The sequence below is a fragment of the Morchella sextelata genome (assembly GCF_020137385.1).
Source record: "Morchella sextelata strain SCLS chromosome Unknown scls_19, whole genome shotgun sequence".
Classification (NCBI taxonomy): domain Eukaryota; kingdom Fungi; phylum Ascomycota; class Pezizomycetes; order Pezizales; family Morchellaceae; genus Morchella; species Morchella sextelata.
The window spans coordinates 157,084-174,644 of NW_025408634.1; the positions used below are offsets into that span (position 1 = coordinate 157,084).

The 17,561-nt window shown below is 46.3% G+C and overlaps 3 protein-coding genes across 3 annotated transcripts; 1 reads left to right on the forward strand and 2 right to left on the reverse strand.

Moving 5' to 3' along the window:
* Positions 1-1,478: 1,478 nt before the first annotated feature.
* Positions 1,479-2,045, reverse strand: H6S33_004955 (uncharacterized protein; the record flags this gene model as incomplete). Its single annotated transcript, XM_044836660.1, has 1 exon — positions 1,479-2,045. The coding sequence occupies one exon, from the start codon at positions 2,043-2,045 to the stop codon at positions 1,479-1,481; it is 567 nt and encodes a 188-aa protein (XP_044690168.1).
* A 4,405-nt stretch (positions 2,046-6,450) lies between these two features.
* Positions 6,451-9,933, reverse strand: H6S33_004956 (uncharacterized protein; the record flags this gene model as incomplete). The annotated part of the gene is made up of 2 exons (XM_044836661.1): positions 6,451-7,260; positions 7,336-9,933. 2 exons carry the CDS (start codon positions 9,931-9,933, stop codon positions 6,451-6,453), a joined length of 3,408 nt encoding a protein of 1,135 aa, XP_044690169.1.
* Positions 9,934-15,099: 5,166 nt separating this feature from the next.
* H6S33_004957 (uncharacterized protein) lies at positions 15,100-15,378 on the forward strand (the record flags this gene model as incomplete). Its single annotated transcript, XM_044836662.1, has 1 exon — positions 15,100-15,378. A coding segment is annotated over one exon (279 nt), but the record flags the coding sequence as incomplete, so codon positions are not given.
* Positions 15,379-17,561: the final 2,183 nt, after the last annotated feature.

Here is a 17,561-nt window from a genome sequence, read left to right on the forward strand (position 1 = left end):
CTCTACTCACCTGGGCCGTCATGAGATTACCTCCCCCTCCGGAAATTCTAGGATGGATTGACCCCGCCCACAGCACCCATGGAACTTTTGCTTCTTTTGATTACGTCAGTACTACCACGAGAGCACTTCCTAATGCTCTCACAGTTTTCTTGAATGCTCTCACGGCATGACGAATGCTCTCACAGCATGGCGAGCTTTCCAACGGTACCATGAATGCTCCCGCGAATGGTCACGTGAATGTTAATGCCGATGCTCCCGCGAATGCTCACGCGGATGCTCATGCAAGTGCTCCCGTGAGTGCTCCCAGAGCACTCATCAATGCTCATAGAGATGAGGCAACCCTCACTTTGCCCCCTTAGTATTGATACGCTGTCATCAAAGGATAGAAAGGCATCAGTCTCTCAAATGATATCTAACGTGGGTATCCTCAACGCCGCTGTACGGTCAGTCGCGGGATACTGATACGAGCACTGTCCTGTATACTGGTGACGACTAGCCAACATTTGATGGAGGTGTATGTTTCTGTCGATTCATGAAAGGCATAATTAGCCTTTAGGTCGAAGACATAGTACGGCTCGTCTGAAAAGCTCAATGTCCATGTGTAAACAGCAAACATGGACTGGCATTGCCCTCCTAGAGCGAGCTTGCTAAATAACCAGACTCAGATACTGAACGGCGGAAACTTTACCTCCTTCTTCCAATCCGCATGAATAGCAGAACGATGCGAATTTTGAATTAGAGAGTCCAATTGGGTCTAACGTTCGTAGAGCACTTACGAATGCACTCACGGCTTTGCAAGTATTCAACTAAATTCATTCCATGTACGCAAGTCTTTCCTAGTATTTACCAACCAATTCCCAGTCTCCACCTCAAACAAAAATGCAATTCCCAATATACCCCGAGTAATCACGACCCACATCCTATTCCTCCTCCTACAAACCTTCAGGAGCTCATTTGAGCTATCAGCAACACCAGGATCCTTTGCCTCAGGTAGCTCCACTATACATAGTCTATGTGCTCGACCCCCACTATTCACCAGCTTAAACAAAGCCTTCACATGTCCTGGTAAGTGTCTCTCCTTACTCCTCTGAGGGCGCTACCGATACCCATACCCAATCGTTTCTTATTGTCCCTTTCCTAAAAGCCGCGTTTCTCGTACATCTAATATTGTGAACCACGTACAGTTCAAGTCTTTGGAAGATTGGTATCGGAATCAGCAAACATGTGAACATCTCTACCCGGTGATCTAAAATGCTCTCAGAGCTTCCGGCAAAGCTTTGAGAGCATCCCGCATCCTCTGCATTCTCCTTTATCATGCGATATAACGTGGTATGGCTTATTTGCAGTCCATCCACAATATTGAAAAGTCCTTCCCATTCCGTGAAGAGGTTGTAAAGACGCCTTGGAGGCAACCCTCCTTCTACTATGGATCATTCATTTGGAGGTTTTTTCCAGTCTTCGATTTTAAAAATCTCAAGTTACTCCTTCAAGTTATCTCGATGGCTCCAAAGGATGTGATCAGTGCTATCAGAACCTCCAGCAATGTCTTTCAGATTCAGTATTCGAATCTCTAATGCCAACAGCCACCCCCCATAGTCCAGTACCTGCGTTGCAGCATCGATCTTGTTGGATACTCCGTATGCCTCTTTTATCTGACGTACATGGGTGAGTTCGCTGATGTCGGTGGAGTACTGGGGAATGCTCCTAAAGTGCTCGATATGTTCCCGATAGTGCGATAACATGTGCAATTTGATGAAGTGGAAGTGAGACCTTTCTCGTATCTCGCGGATCTCCTCTAAGCCTCGCTGAGCACTCTGGGAGCCTGAGGCGTTTAAGGCTTTTGTCCGATTTTTCGCATCCCCAATCATCCTCTTGTATACCTGGAATTCTAAAAAGATATCCTTGTGCTTATAGAAATCGTCGAGATAGCTCTCCATATAATTCAGTGTGCTTGTGGGATGAGTCCCATACTGCGCCATTAAGTGGAAGTCTATTAAGCTTCGTACACATTTCAATGTCTTTGCGAAGTCGCCTCTGACAGCCATTCCTGGGTTTCTCAAAGCAGCCGGGAGTGCTTCAAGAACGACCCACCCCAGATTTCCAATCTCCTTCCCTTACAATTGGGTTATGGCACGATATGCCTTGATTGGTACTGCCAGTCCAGGGTAAAGCGCAATCGAGGCCCAAGCCTTGTCAAATTCCTCCAATCGATTGTGCTTCTTTAAGAAAGCCTGAACCCACTCCATCATGTGCTTCAACATCCGTAGTTAGATATTGTGCAGAATGTCCAATTTGATGAGATTGTCTGGATTAACTCTCGGCATACCCCAGAAGGCATTGAAGAGTGTCTTCACTGATCTTGCGACAAGGTATTCCACCGGTGCAAGGTTTCCCGGGTTCTTCCTGAATAGCTTTACCCGCTCCCAATGATCCTCGTGATTGCGCGTAGGGCTCTGGCGAGTGCTCTCAAGACTGTGGAATTCCACCTCACATCTTGGACAAGAACTAGTACTAATATTTTGTAAGTTTGCATGCTCAAGTTGATCAACGATCCAACCCGACAACACCGGAAAGTATAGACGTTCGTACACATCGGTGCATACGATTAGCTCTCCTTCCTGAGAGCACTCTCAAATGCTCTGAAAGATCTCCCCAAGGGCGCGATACAGCGCCATTTGAGTCTGATGTCGTAAAGCGGAATTAGCGAGTGAGTTATTCCCGAGCTTAGGTGGAACTGGCAGTAGCCCTAGGAGAATTAACGAATGCCCGGTGGGCTTGCTCCGGACCGATGACTTCATGTTCTCTATGGTAAAATGGATTGACCAGGCTTTCTTGTCCCCACTAAAATTTGTCAAATGTGTGCCATGTGACGCGCATATAATTGGTACCACAGTCGACCCCTCCAATAAGGTATTCTGTCCAGAAAGCATTAGCAACTGCTCATAGAGCACTTGTGAGGCTTACTGGACCTGCGTCTCCCACCATGAATCACCTGTATGCATTTCCCCGTACATTCTTTCGCTAGATTCATTATGCTCTGCCACTGGCGCGTACACCAATGACTCCCCAAAGGCCCGTTGGCATAGAAGATGTCGCACAATTACCATTGGATACCGGTAATAGTAAGGGATTTTCTCTCCCCCAATATCCACCTCCGAATGATGCCAGCTCGCTTTTTCCAATATGTCATTCATTTCCTTCAACCTCTTTATAAAACCTCGCCCAGTCCTGTAGAATCATTCTCCACTGCTTGACGGAGCGTGTAGAAAGAAACTGTCGATATTTCCTTGTGAGGCCTTCGACAGTATGAAATAACTTGACATTCTAAACTCGTATGCTGAGTTGAATGGGTACCACGGGTATCAGAGATTTTGTGAGCATTCCTTGTAGTCCTCTGAGCGGTTGAGACGCTCCCCAGCACCCTCGTAAATTGTTGTCACTGCATAATGCCTATTTGCATTTCCATCTGCCTATTCCATTATAAAATATGATTCAGATTCCAGATACGAATGATTATCGGGATATTGGTCATGATAATTGATACTGTTACTCTCCGAACTATTTGAGTCGTCATGAGGATCTGAATAGGAATCATGAATGCCTTCCGGGCTGTCGTGAGTGTCATCGGGTATCTCTTGATCGCGCTCCAGGAGTAAAAACTGGTTTCCTAGCCATTCATCTGCTTCAAATGAATGTGTAGTCCGAAGATGTTTATCGAGGTTCGCGGAGGAGCTGTACCGCTTACTGCAAAAAGGGCAAGACGATTTCATTGAAGTCTCACGATGCTACCAAAGCACTCCCGAGTGCTCTGAAAATTTGTTTTCTGCCAAGGCCGAGGAAGCTCTTTCCTGCAGGTGCTGCTGCAGAGTGCTCGAATGATTTGATTTCTCAGCCAATGAGGGTCTTACTTGCACCCCGTCGGCAATGCTGACTTTCAGTACGAGTCTGATGTCATACATCAACCCAATACAAATACAAACATCAACACGAAGAAATACCCACTACCCCAATCAGGTGGCCAATTATGCTAGATTCTATTGCCCTGAGCATCTGCACTCTCTCCCTGAGCACTCGCAGAGTCTCTTGAGATCGAGACAGTGTTCTCAGCGCCAAACTCAACACTAATATCGACTACGAGCTCAAAGAATACATTCTCTCCAAATCATCTTCCTAGAAGACAGAGCACCAACACCAAGAAGAACACAAACACCAACCCCAACACCAGAATGTTATCGATGTCACCATTGGTACCGTCCGAGCATCCCCAAGTGCGCCTGGAGCATTTAGATCATCAATGTCATATATTGAAGCAAACATTGAGTACAAGCACCCTCGAGTACTTCTAGAGCATTCGTGGGTGCTCTCGGAAGCGTGGTTAGGTCAGGAAAAAACCAGATCGTACTCGGTATAAGAGCACCACTCCCTTCCTTCAAGTTCGTGAGAAGTTCCTAACCACCTTCAAGTTCTCCTCTACCTATCACTTCAAGTTCTCCATTGCTTTCAACATTACCTGTTGAAATGTTATCCTTCAAGTTCCTCCATTTTCAAGTGATTCAACCTTTGCAATCTATATAAATAAGATGGTATTTCTCTCTCCTAATCCAATTAATTTCAGATCCATACTCACCAAAGTGATATATTAACATTATCAGACTCCAAACACCGCTCAGGGCACTCCTGGTAGCTCCAGGAACACAAATCAACTTCCCAATAAGTAGCACTTGCGTGACATAGACTAAGACGATAACGAAAAGACCCACCGAAAAACCAAGAAACACAAATCGTCCGAAAAATATAAGAAACACCGAAGTTCCTCAGGTCGCAAATTGTCCCGCAAAACTGTCCAGCCTATCCTGGAGGAGATACCAGAAACACCCTCGAAGCAGTCGCCAGTGCTTTCCGGGCTCACACCGATCAAGAAGAGCTGAAAACAAAACCCCGTACCTCCACCAATCCGGACTGAACCCTGGACTCCGCCAAATACTAACCTAGCTCCATCGGATACTGAAGGGATCTTCCCGAGTAACTGGGGAGCAAACATAACTTATTCCGACGATCAAGACCCAGCAACGGGTCCAGCAACAGGCCCACTAGCAGCAGTCTCTACTGCTTCCTCAGCACGCATCAGTGCTTCACCAGAACCCTTGTACGGACGACTGTACTTAAGGTTATTGCTACCCCACCACCACCCGCTAGTGCTCCAAGAAAGAACATTGCCCGGAAGATCATAGTCCCAGGTCAAGTTCTCACTCGGTCCAAGTCTAGTGCAGTATGCTCAATAGGCCCAGCAGCAACAGGCCCAGCAACAGTCCCAGCAGCAACAGGCCCAGCAACAGGCCCAGCAGGCTCTACTACTCCCTCAACACTCGCCAGTGCTCCACCAAAGGCTCTTGCACCAGAGAGCCCTATATTCAAGCCCCGATGCCCCTCTCGGTTATTTTCTAGTGCAAGCCCGTCCGAACTAATAGACCACCCCTCACCAGTTCGACAGAGATGAATTAGACCTGAGCAATCGCCGATTGTCCAAGAGACATCCCCGATTGTCCAAGAAACATCCCCGAGTTTTCAAGAGATATCTTCGAGCTCGAGGGCATTTAAGATATCTCAAGCGACCAAAGCGAAGATGACTTTAGATGCACTCAACCTACCTAAAGTGTACACCAGCATCCGCCACGGCCTAAAGGCGGAAATGCAAAATGTAGGTTGGGTCAATAAAAACACCCCCGGATTGGCTGCATTTAATGCCCTGTGCCTTTACTTAATGAACTTGCCCTCCCTCAATGTGTTTCTACCAATTTGAATTGGGGGTGACTCTGATGCCCGTAGAGCACTAGCGAGTGCTCTACAGTGGCTCATCGCGGATGTTGGTAAGAATGATAAGTTATCAATGGGACAGGGAGACCGTCAGTTCAAAGAGGCTGCCGGTGATAGTGATGATTGTAACGGGGACTATGGGCGTAGGAACTATGAAGCCAAGGAATACAACCGAGGCGAAGACGTGAACGTAGGAGGTTCGTGGGCTATGGACTATGGGGCCGAGGTATGCTACCAAGGCGGGATCGTGGACTATGGACTATGGGGCCGAAGGGTAGACCTAAGGCAAGAACGGAGACTGTGGACTATGGATGGTTGTTCCTGGTCTAGTATACCGGGTAAACCCTATGACGTAGCGCGAACCAAATAGTATTCGTAACTGTGAAGTACAGAGGTTGCATAAAGAGAAAAGAGAAAGAAAGAGAAACAAGAAATCACAAGACAACGCCCCCCTTATATATCCATACCCTATCCCAATGCTGACTCATACCCTCGCATAACAGAAACAGAAAAAACACAATAGAAACCCGCTTCACTAAACCCAACCACACTGCATATTCCTTCTCCCTTATACCCAAACAACTCACATAGCCAACCCGTCTAGCTGCCGTTACAGACCACTCCCCCCTCTAAGGCCTACCTCCTGGTAGGCTTAGGCTTCCGTGGATATCGTTTATGAAATCGTTTGACAATATCGGACGAATGTTCAACATCCGACAATGGCTGCCACGAAGCTTCATTATAACCGGCATACTTAACCAAGTATTCAAATCTTCCCCGACGATCCCTGGAATCCAAAATATCCTCGACTTCCCACTCCTCCTGTCCTTCAACTTCGACTGGCGGTGGTGGTAACTGTTGTTGTCCTGGTAAGGGATCGTTTGCTGCAGACGACAATAAAGAGACATGGAATACGGAATGAACTTTCATAGACCGGGGAAGTTCTAGCTCGTAGGCATAGGGATTAACGATTCGCTTAATGACATACGGCCCAATACGCTTCCAATCGAGTTTCTTCGAGGGTCGTCTGGTGAGGACATGGCGGGTCGATAGAAAAACTTTATCTCCCACACGATAATGAGGGGCGGGAGTCCGACTGGTATTGGCCGATTCTTCTTGAATCCTTTGTGCTCGGAACAACTCATCTCGTAGAAAATCTAATACCTCCTTCATCTCCCGTGCGATACCATTAGCCTGATCCTCTGCTGTCGTCCTACCATGTTCCAAAGGACCGAACGTCATTCTTGGATTTCGTCCTGAATTGGCAAAGAAAGGAGATATCTTTGTTGTTTCCGAAGCGTGATTGTTGGTCGCAAATTCAGCCATTGGTAACCATCGAGTCCAGTCATCTTGTTGATAGGAAACATAACTCCGAAGGTACTGTTCCATCACGGCATTAATCCTTTCCGTCTGTCCATCCGTCTGAGGGTGGAACGCAGTAGAAAACTTTGGTGATATTTCCAGACGGTCGCAAAGAGACCTCCAGAATTCCGCAACGAATTGTGTCCCTCAATCGGATACCATAGTGTCGGGTAACCCATGTAATTTCCAAACATTTTCGATATACAGCCTCGCTACTTCCCTCGAGTCTGCCTCCTTAGTCGTTGGTATTAGATGTCGCATTTTGGTTAGTCTATCTACCACAACTAGAATCGCATTATACCCATTGCTTTCGGGGAGATCGGTGACAAAATCCATTGACACATCCGTCCACGGTCCATCAGGTATTGGCATGGGACGGAGTACTCCATAAGGCGCATTACGTAGTGCCTTACTACAGGCACACACATTGCAATTCCGAACATACTGGTCGACATACTTTCGCATTTGTGGCCAGTAGTATTCTCGATTCAAAAGCTCTAGGGTCTTTGCTCTACCAGGATGTCCTGCTGATGGTTTATCATGGTGTTCCTTTAGGAGCCTTAGTCGAAGATCGTTGTCATCCGGTACATAGAGTGCGCCACGGTAAAGTAGCCGACCGTTGTTATCTTCCGTGCATTCGGCAAGCGAGATTTTATTCGAGTGACGGACGCCATTCTGAAGCATCGCGAGTACTTTGTTCGGGAAACTGTCAACTTGGTAAGCATTTAAAAACAACTCTTCTACAGTGGACATTCCTTCAGCGGATTCATTTGAAAAAGAACCCGCGAACAAACTTAGCTTTGAATCCAAATTTTTTCGCTTCAAAACCACCTGGCTTTGATGCGTCAACCGTTCATCCCCCTCCTTAGGTAGGTCACCCGACCTCCTAGTCAATGCATCCGGCTTTACCCCTTGTTTCCCTGGTCTAAATTGAATGACGAAATCGAAACGTGAAAGTAATTCCGACCAACGGGCTTGTCGACGGTTTAATAGCTTTGTTGACATGAAATATTCGAGGTTCCTATGATCACTGAGGACTTCGATTGGGAATTGTGCCCCTTCCAAATGATGTCGCCATTCCTCAAAACATCGTACAATTGCCAGAAGTTCTTTGTCATAGATTTCATAGTTGCATTCCGCAGGGGAATGCTTCTTTGAAAAGAAAGCAACTGGATGTAAAATTCCTTCATCATCACGTTGGGACAGGATTCCAGCAGAAACGTAGTCGGATGCATCGGTTTCTATCACGATTTTTCGATCCGGATCAAAGTGCGCTAGGATGGGTGCTGTGGTGAACATTTTCTTCAATGTCTGGAATGCTCCCTCCCTTTCATCTGTCCATTCGAATTTGACATTCTTCTTTGTTAATGCTGTAAGGGGAGCAACAATTTTCGAATATCCCAAGATGAACCGTCGATAGAAATTCGCAAAACCTAAAAATACCTGAACATCATGAAGATTCCTTGGTATAGACCATTCTAAAACATCAACAACTTTCTTCGGGTCCATCCTATTCCCATCAGGGGTGAGAATAAGGCCAAGATACTTTGTTTCCTGGACCATAAATTCACATTTTTCAGGCTTAAGGTGAACATGATTCTCATCAAGTACCTTCAAAACCTTCTGAATGTGTTCCTTGTGTTCCGACAAGGTTTCCGAATATATCAGGATATCATCCAGATATGCCGTTACGAATTGGTCAAGATAAGGTCGTAGGATATCATTGATCCAATGTTGGAATGTGGCCGGAGCGTTGGCTAACCCAAATGGCATTACTGTGTACTCGAAATGTCCATAACGAGTCCTGAACGCCGTCTTCCATTCATCTCCCTTAGCTACCCTGATCTGATTATATCCCCAGCGTAGATCCAACTTGGTGTAGTACTGTGCCCTTGACAGTTTGGCTAGAGTTTCTTTCAAGAGTGGTAACGGATACCGATTTTTGACCGTGATTGCATTTAGACCTCGGTAATCCACACAGAGTCGAAGAGTCCCATCATTTTTCTTCACGAACAGTATGGGTGCTCCCGCCGGCGATTCACTGGCCCTGATAAATCCCTTTGGGAGATTTTCATCAAGGTATTCTCGTAGCGCTTTTAATTCAGTCTGTGATAACCCATATATTGGTCCGTAGGGTGGTCGTTTACCCTCTTCCAATACTATTTCGATGTCATGAGAGGGTCGATGGGGGGGCAGGACAGAAGCATCATATTCTTGGAACATGTGGAGACGATGGTGGAACTCCTTTGGTACTAGTTGCTTAACGTTGACGGTGGATTTCTCAACTGCTGAAATGACAATAGTATGATGTTCCGGTAGAGGGATCGATATTCCATGGACAGTGACTGTCGTTCCACTGAGTGAACAGTGTTGACAACAGCTTCGAGAGTCAAAAATAAGTAAATTTTCCTTCGGCCGAATCGTAACATCGTGACGTCGCATCCAAGGTATTCCCATCACAATTGGATAGTGTCCCAGCTTCGTTACAAAACATGATGCAGTTTCCCGATGACCATGGATATCCAGCGACACATTAACAATATGGGTGATCTTTCCTGACTCAATAGGCCTTCCATCCATAACATCTACCTGACGAGGTACTTTAAGGCGGGTCATTGTAAGATTATTGTGGCGTACAAAAGATTCGTCAATAAAAGCGTATCCAGAGGCTCCGGTATCAATAAGGGCATAGGTGGGTATAAAAGAGTCAGGATTCTGGGAGATGGAACAGGTAACAACAAAAGAATCTTCGGACATCTTATCCTCAGACACAGCAGCGGCAGGGAGAACAGAAACAGTTGGCGGGGCTGGCCCCTTTGGTTTGCCATTTTTTACCAAAGGGGCTGACCTTTTAACGCCGGCTTTGAGGATCCATTTTCAAGTGGCCTTTCTCGCCAATTGCTAATGGTACGGGGATCCTGAGAGCGAGGGGACAGATAGCGAGACTTGGAGACATGGCGAGGTTTAACTGTAGCGGTGGGAACGGAGATACGAGAACGAAGGTCGGCGATAGTGGCATTGGCTTGGGCCTCCCAGGCCTTTGCAACAGAGGTGATGTGAAGAATCTCATCTTCAGCATCAGCAAGGTTCTCGTCAGCGATGGCGAGACTTTCTTGATGTAGTGCCAGACGGAACCGAAGCTCTTCTTCTTCAGCCTTCGATTCCTCCAGCTCAATCTTCAGAGCAACGATAACCTCGTCGCGACCTCGGATGATCTCGGTAGAATCTTCCTGGTTATCGCACAAGGTTTGCCAAAAATCGGCAGCCTTTTCGTTGGCTGCTTCTAGTTCTATGGTGAGGCCGGCAATGACCTCTTCTTGAGCCGTATCGATAACGGGTTCTAGTGGCGCGGGGGTGTCAAGAGGCTTGGTGAGAGCCTCCAAACACTCAGCAATAAGACCATTAGCTTCCGTGAGTTCTTCGCCGAAGTCTATATCGGCTGGGAGGGGACCATAGGTGGTCAGAAATTCTGAAAGACGCTGTAACAGCGTATCCTGGATAATGTCGGACATAGTCACGACCAGAGCTAAGCGAGGTGGTGTTGTATTGGTTGGCTGTAGAGGATGCAACCTAAGTGTAACGGGGACTATGGGCGTAGGAACTATGAAGCCAAGGAATACAACCGAGGCGAAGACGTGAACGTAGGAGGTTCGTGGGCTATGGACTATGGGGCCGAGGTATGCTACCAAGGCGGGATCGTGGACTATGGACTATGGGGCCGAAGGGTAGACCTAAGGCAAGAACGGAGACTGTGGACTATGGATGGTTGTTCCTGGTCTAGTATACCGGGTAAACCCTATGACGTAGCGCGAACCAAATAGTATTCGTAACTGTGAAGTACAGAGGTTGCATAAAGAGAAAAGAGAAAGAAAGAGAAACAAGAAATCACAAGACAACGCCCCCCTTATATATCCATACCCTATCCCAATGCTGACTCATACCCTCGCATAACAGAAACAGAAAAAACACAATAGAAACCCGCTTCACTAAACCCAACCACACTGCATATTCCTTCTCCCTTATACCCAAACAACTCACATAGCCAACCCGTCTAGCTGCCGTTACAATGATGATGATGACGGCTGTGGTCAGGCAGCTGGAAGATTTTCTGGCAAAGGGAAAGAGCATGCAATACCCCCGAAACTTGTGCAACCTTCCATAATGGTTACCGTGGTGGACTCCGATGCTCTAAAGACATTCTTTATCCTCGTTTCACCTCCTACTTATGACTGGAATGTTCCCCTGAACGAACCTTTGTTCATCGGAATTTGACCAAGATAACTTTCTCCGAGTTATGCAACTTGATCCTGAAGCATACTGCAACTGGCAGAGCAGTCAGGACTATCTGGGGAGCAATTGAGAAAGTCCCCCTGGCAGCTGTTCCTCCTGTTCGGCCGGTGGAGGTACAAATTACGGATTCAGAAGAGCTCGAAGGTTGGTTGAAGAACAGCAATGGCAGGCCTCAGAGGATATTGGCGGTCGTCTACAGAGCAGGTGTGGGTGCTAACCTGGGTGGTACGGAATCCCCCCGGTTGAACCCGGCTTACCCTCACGTTGAGGAAGATGATTATAGCATGATCGATATTCCTGCAGAGGATTCGGATTACGAGGAGGGAAAGCACCGGATAAATGCCACAGGACTGAGGGTATATATGCCTAAAACTGGTGCCAGTAATCAAAGCCTAATTCAGACTCTTATTAGGTGTCACGATAGACAGCAGGATGCTATCGATGATTTAGACCACAAATACCTTTCATGGATCGATTAGTTAATACACTAGGTTACGAGGAGTTGGATTAGTCAGAAAGGTTCTATTAGGTTCTATCGGGTTCTGTGGGTTGTAAGCGTATGAGTCACTTTGGATTTGCCATCGTTGGGGATTTCCTTGGGTATATTAGGAGGTTTCCTCCTCGTTTTTTGTTCTCTTTCTTTTCTTTCTTTTACTACGCAACGTCTTCTGTACCTACGCTGTCTATTACTATACAACATTATTTCCTCTTCTTATTCAAGAAGACCACCGTGCTGCTGCTTCCTTTGTTCCGTTGACCCTTACCAACGCTAGAGCCCCTTAGAACCCCTATTGCAGGCTCCCACACTGACCTCTACTATCCACTTTGTACCCTGCGGAATACTCGCTACTCGCCCCCTTGAGAATACCTTAGGAAGTATCCTTTGGGTGTCGGGGTTGCTGACCCAAACTTCTTACAGGGGACGATCTGAACACCTACTGGGATAGCAGCCAAGAGAGCTGCTGACGCACTCGTGGCTGCTGGTGCTGGAGGTGGTGGTGGTGGAGGTGGTGGCGATAGTGGTGGTGGTGATAGTGGCGGGCATCATTAGTTCCCTTTGGTATGATCTCTAACTTCCGTTCCTGCGGAATTGTCACTAACCTTTTAATAGTTGTTAGGATTACTCTCTGAACACTCAGGATAGCTGCTGAAGTACGGTACGATTAGGTGTTTTGGATTTCCCTTTGTATATCAATGGATGGATTATATCGGATAAGATTAGATTAGATTAGATTAGATTCGATTAGTCCAGGTAGTAATTGCATTGCTTTTATTTCAAAGTCGAATCAAACTCCTAGATTGCTCTCAGAGTACTCGGTACCGCTTCAGAAAGTGTAGTAAACTGAGTGATGATAAATGATGCGGTTGAGTGCGGAAATAACGGTAACACCAGATGATCCCTGCTGTATGAAGATTAGCGGTGCAAATTTTCTCGCAAAGAATTGATTTTCAATTGAAGATATCGCGAGTGCTTCTAGAGCACTGCAGATATTCCTATCAGTCATCAGAATAGCTCCCACTAAGCACTCCTCCGGTACAGCACCTCCTGCACCAAAGCACCCACGACTCCTACATGACCTGAAGAAGATGGAGAGACTGATGAGTCTGAGATATATCTTACCGAACATTGACTCTATGCCAGCCCGCACTCGGAGTAGTCAATCGACCACCGCCGTCCAAATAACTCGGAAAGATCTTCTCCGTTCTTCCGAAACCCCCACTGGGAGGAGCAGTCCTCAGAGGGTAGAATTTCATCTCCCCGAGGATCATACTGACAATTTTGAAGCGCAGGAGGAGCCTGAGGCAATTGAGGCGCCTGAGGTGGAAGAAATAGTTGATACTCGCCACTCAGACTATGATGATGCTCCGGAGAATGACCACAAGAGCTCTGAGGAGGATGAGGATGAACCGGAGGATGAACCTCAAGCCCCCCCAATCTTCCACCCAGAAGTCTCAGACTGTCGGAAAGAGACCTCATACAGTTCAACCAACCACTGCCAGAGCAGTGGGCAATGCTCAGAGTAAACCAACTGGCGCGGTAGCGGAGCTCATTGCTTCTTCCGACGTATCGGTGGACGTGATACAGGTTCAACTCTATCTCGTTCATTGATGCTTTTTAACATGTAAGTATTAGTGGCTAATGATTCAGAGAGGAACTCGATGGGGCGTGAAAGTAATACGTAAACAAGGGAGAGCAGCACCCACTCCAGCACCCAGCCAGAATGAACCCCAGAGAGCATTTCCGGCATCCCACAGAGCACCCCCAATACCCTCACAGTCTAGGCCCTCTCCACCTGTTTATCCTCATGAGTATGCCTCTTCTACGCGCCATATCAATTTTTCCTCGATGCGCTCTCGATAAGGGGAGTCATCCCCCACTTACCGGACATATCGTTCTTCACTGCCTAAAGAGGTAATTGGCGAGCACTCTGTGAGCAGTCGTCAGATTCCTTCAAGCCAACTTCACGGTCAAGGTCGATCGCAAAGAGTCTACAAAATCAAGTACTTTCCCTCATATAGGGAGGAGGACGAGAGTGCTCCGATGCCGGAAAGCGACGGTATTTTGATTCCGGGAAGCGAGGTTAGTATTCCGGAGGACACTCACGACATCTTTGAGAACACTGGCAACATTCCTTCAAGCCAATTGACTTAGAGGCCTGTGGTCTCTAACTCTAGGAGTGCAAATGTGCTGCGAGTGCGGGCTCAGAGAATTGAGAAGGAGTGTAGCGTGTCAATCGGGGAACATACTCTCCTATATGAGCCCTTTCCACCTGCAGCAAGACTTTCGATATTGGTAGTGAGCATGTGGGCAACTGCAAGTCGCCGAGTGGGGTGTAGAATAGACCTTGATCAGGTCGTTGTTAAACAGGTGAGTGACCCAAAGGGATTACGAGTGCTCTAGAAGCATAATTGAGAACGATTGGTCAGAAGTCTGCACTCCTGTATCCATTCCCACTTGATGCACGAGGTGAAAGGGTGCCTGATCGACTCTATGATATATGGGCTTGAAAATCTTGTGGGGCCTGAGGCAAGGGCAGCTCAAGTGGAATACCTTTTGAAGAATGATAGTTTTTTGAGCCCCCAAGAGCATTACGAGGTATGATGGATACCCAGAGAGCACTCGGGATAGCCACTGACAGATTCTAGACCTACCGACTGCGCTTTCTGTCTCCGGAAATTATCGATATATTGTATTTTAGATACTTCGATAGGGTAAGAATGCGAGGGGTTAGGGATCCCAAATTTTTAGAGCTGATAATCCCTATCTGTATTTGCCTGATATCGACGGCGATCCGGCATAGCATTTGAGCATGGTCAACAGAGAGTTACTTGAAGCCTGATAATTTTCATTCGCAGAATGAGAGTGTTGTGAATAAGTATGGCCCGATGCGCTCATTGATATGACGAGTGCCTTGGCAGCAATAGCGGATGCTACTAGGGCCATACGGGATTGCCGAGCTGACATCCAAACTCGAGTAGAAACATTCAACAGGATAAGTAACACTTGAAAGGGGAGAAGTAAACAGAATCAGGAGGCAACCTTGGAGGTAATCAAAGATAACCTTCGAGAAAAGGTATGATACTTCTAGATGCCGGTAATGCGAGTGGTATTCTAAATGCTAACCCTAATAGATACGAGATAAAAAGGGGGTAAGTATTGAGGTGATACCGGAGGAGGGTTTTAGCGAGGACGATGAAGCGCTGGCTGCGGATCTTGCCGCATTCCGAGATGCTCGAAGAACATCCAGGAGTGCTCCAGGAGGTCGGGTTCGTTCTGACAATGCCCAGTACGAAGTGATTAACGCCCAACTTCGAGGCATTGACACCGAAGAGGAGGGGGAGGAGGAAGAAGAGAAGCCAGAATTACCTGTAGCGGGGGATTATGAAAGAGGGGGGGAGCAGGATTTGTAGAACAATCGCGAGTGCTAAGGAAGATATCGGGGGATTTGTCTTTTCCATATATTGTATTAGGGTTAGTTAGGGTGTTAAATAGCGTATTGTTTTAGTATTAGGTGGAGGATCACGGTGTTGAATACACCAATTCTAAAAGTACAGTCGCGAGTACTCTGGAGGCATTGGAGATCGTCGTGCGAATGATGTTTTGGTAATCTCATGGGGGAATTGTGAATACCAGAGGCCGGTATGGCAGAGAGGTGTATGACTGGAGAGAATAGGGCACCGACATATAGGAATCGGTACATCGGGCATGAACCTGGTTTCAAAGCACCCGATCCGGCAATGTCAGGAGGGGTCAGGGCAATTATTCTATCCCAGGGCCAGCTGAAGCAGTCTGGAGTACTCCAGGAGCAGTCAGGAGTACTCCAGGAGCAGTCGGGAGTGCTCCAGTAGTAGTCAGGATGCACAAGCGAGCAACTGGTATTCTCTGGTGACCGGACTGACCAGCAGCACTAATTTCTTATCAGTATTATTCATGATTCCTGAATATTCTGAACTTACCGCTCACGAGTAATTGGATTAAATACAGTTTTCATCCACTCAAAATACAATTCTGTGTCCATCCAACTGTTGCTTGAATGTGCGTAGGAATATATCTCTAGACCAGGACTCAACACATCTGAATCGAGGGAAGAGTACCAGCCCGCTTGATGTGTTTCTCATTTTAGAATAATACAAGGTGGGAGAACAAATCCTTCCACTGCAATACATTCGAAATCAGTTATTGTTTGATGGTTACCATCTTCCATTAATTTTTTCATTTCCATTATCCTATAGTTTTTATCTCTCCTAAGGATTATATGGCAACAATTGCTACGAACAAGTAAAAATCTTTTTCGTTAAGATTGGACAGGTTTTGCTGCTGCACATGTGTAAATTCGAATGCAGCATCAAACTTGATTGGTGTTAGGCTTTCAGTTAGCGAAAATTTATTGAGAGAATTATTACTTGATCCAAAAATATCTCTAACAACTATAAACCTTTGAGACCATTCATACGTGCTCTCGTATAATGAATCTGTTGGCTCCATTTGCTCTTCCAGTTGTGTCTCTTCAAAACTTCTGCCATCCAGTGGGTTCTAACTTTAGCATCATTATTACCTCAATATGTAATTGCCCCATGCTTTGAGTGTTGACGAAATAACAGGAAAGTGGTGTTTTGTCAACTCGTCATATCGTTTCAGCAGAACCACTTCTTCCGCATATGTCAAATGTTGTCTGCTCTCTATATCGGCCAACTTGCTTCTATGCTTTTTATTGTAATGGTCTCGCAAGGTTCGAGGAGGAATATCATGGGCAATCCCTGTCTTCGCTATATTAGGATATAAATCTGGTCGTTCTTTCAGAGCGGTAAGCTCATCCTCAATCTTTCGCTGTCGCAACCGCGTCTACTCACTGACAACCATAATGAATAGAGAGCTATTTGGATCAAGCCGGCACCGTGGTTGAATAAAGTGTCGATTTGCAGGGTATAATAGCTTTAATTCTAATTTATGGCAACATTACTTAAACATCATTGATCAGCGGGAAAACTAGCCTCATCGATCATTGCCGAGAAAAACTGCGAATAAATCGTCGTAGCGACTGAACCCTTTTCTGCGGTACATAAAAGCTTCACAATTTGAGTAACATGTAGAACCCTTGGCAAAGACGTGCTGGTACACTATGTAACACAGATAGCTTTAAGCCCGCTATAATGCTAGAGGTTATTTGTAGGGTTATGCCTCTATATATGTAGACCTTTTGTCTGTCGACCACATTAAGGGACAACAAATGTTGTGGGCTACACGCAGTGTTCTGATTCGTTCTCGCTCAAAACTAAGCTGAACAAAATAGAGGCATGATGGTTGTATTAGTTTAGAATCCTCTCGTTACATAGGTATGTCTGGCTACCTACGTTTCATCATCTAGCCTAGTGCCTCCTGCACCGCCACTCCGCCATTCCGCCACTTTATTGATTACGTGTTTTCTTTATTAATGTTCTGACCTGTCCCACAATGAATCCTCCTTCCTCTTTTGTTATCGTCTAATCTACCTCCCTTTCTTTTAGCAGAACGCTTTCAGTAGCAAGAAAACAAAAAATTAAATCAAAATAAGTATACCAACGCACTTCATATAACGTGGGTCTATGGACGAAGG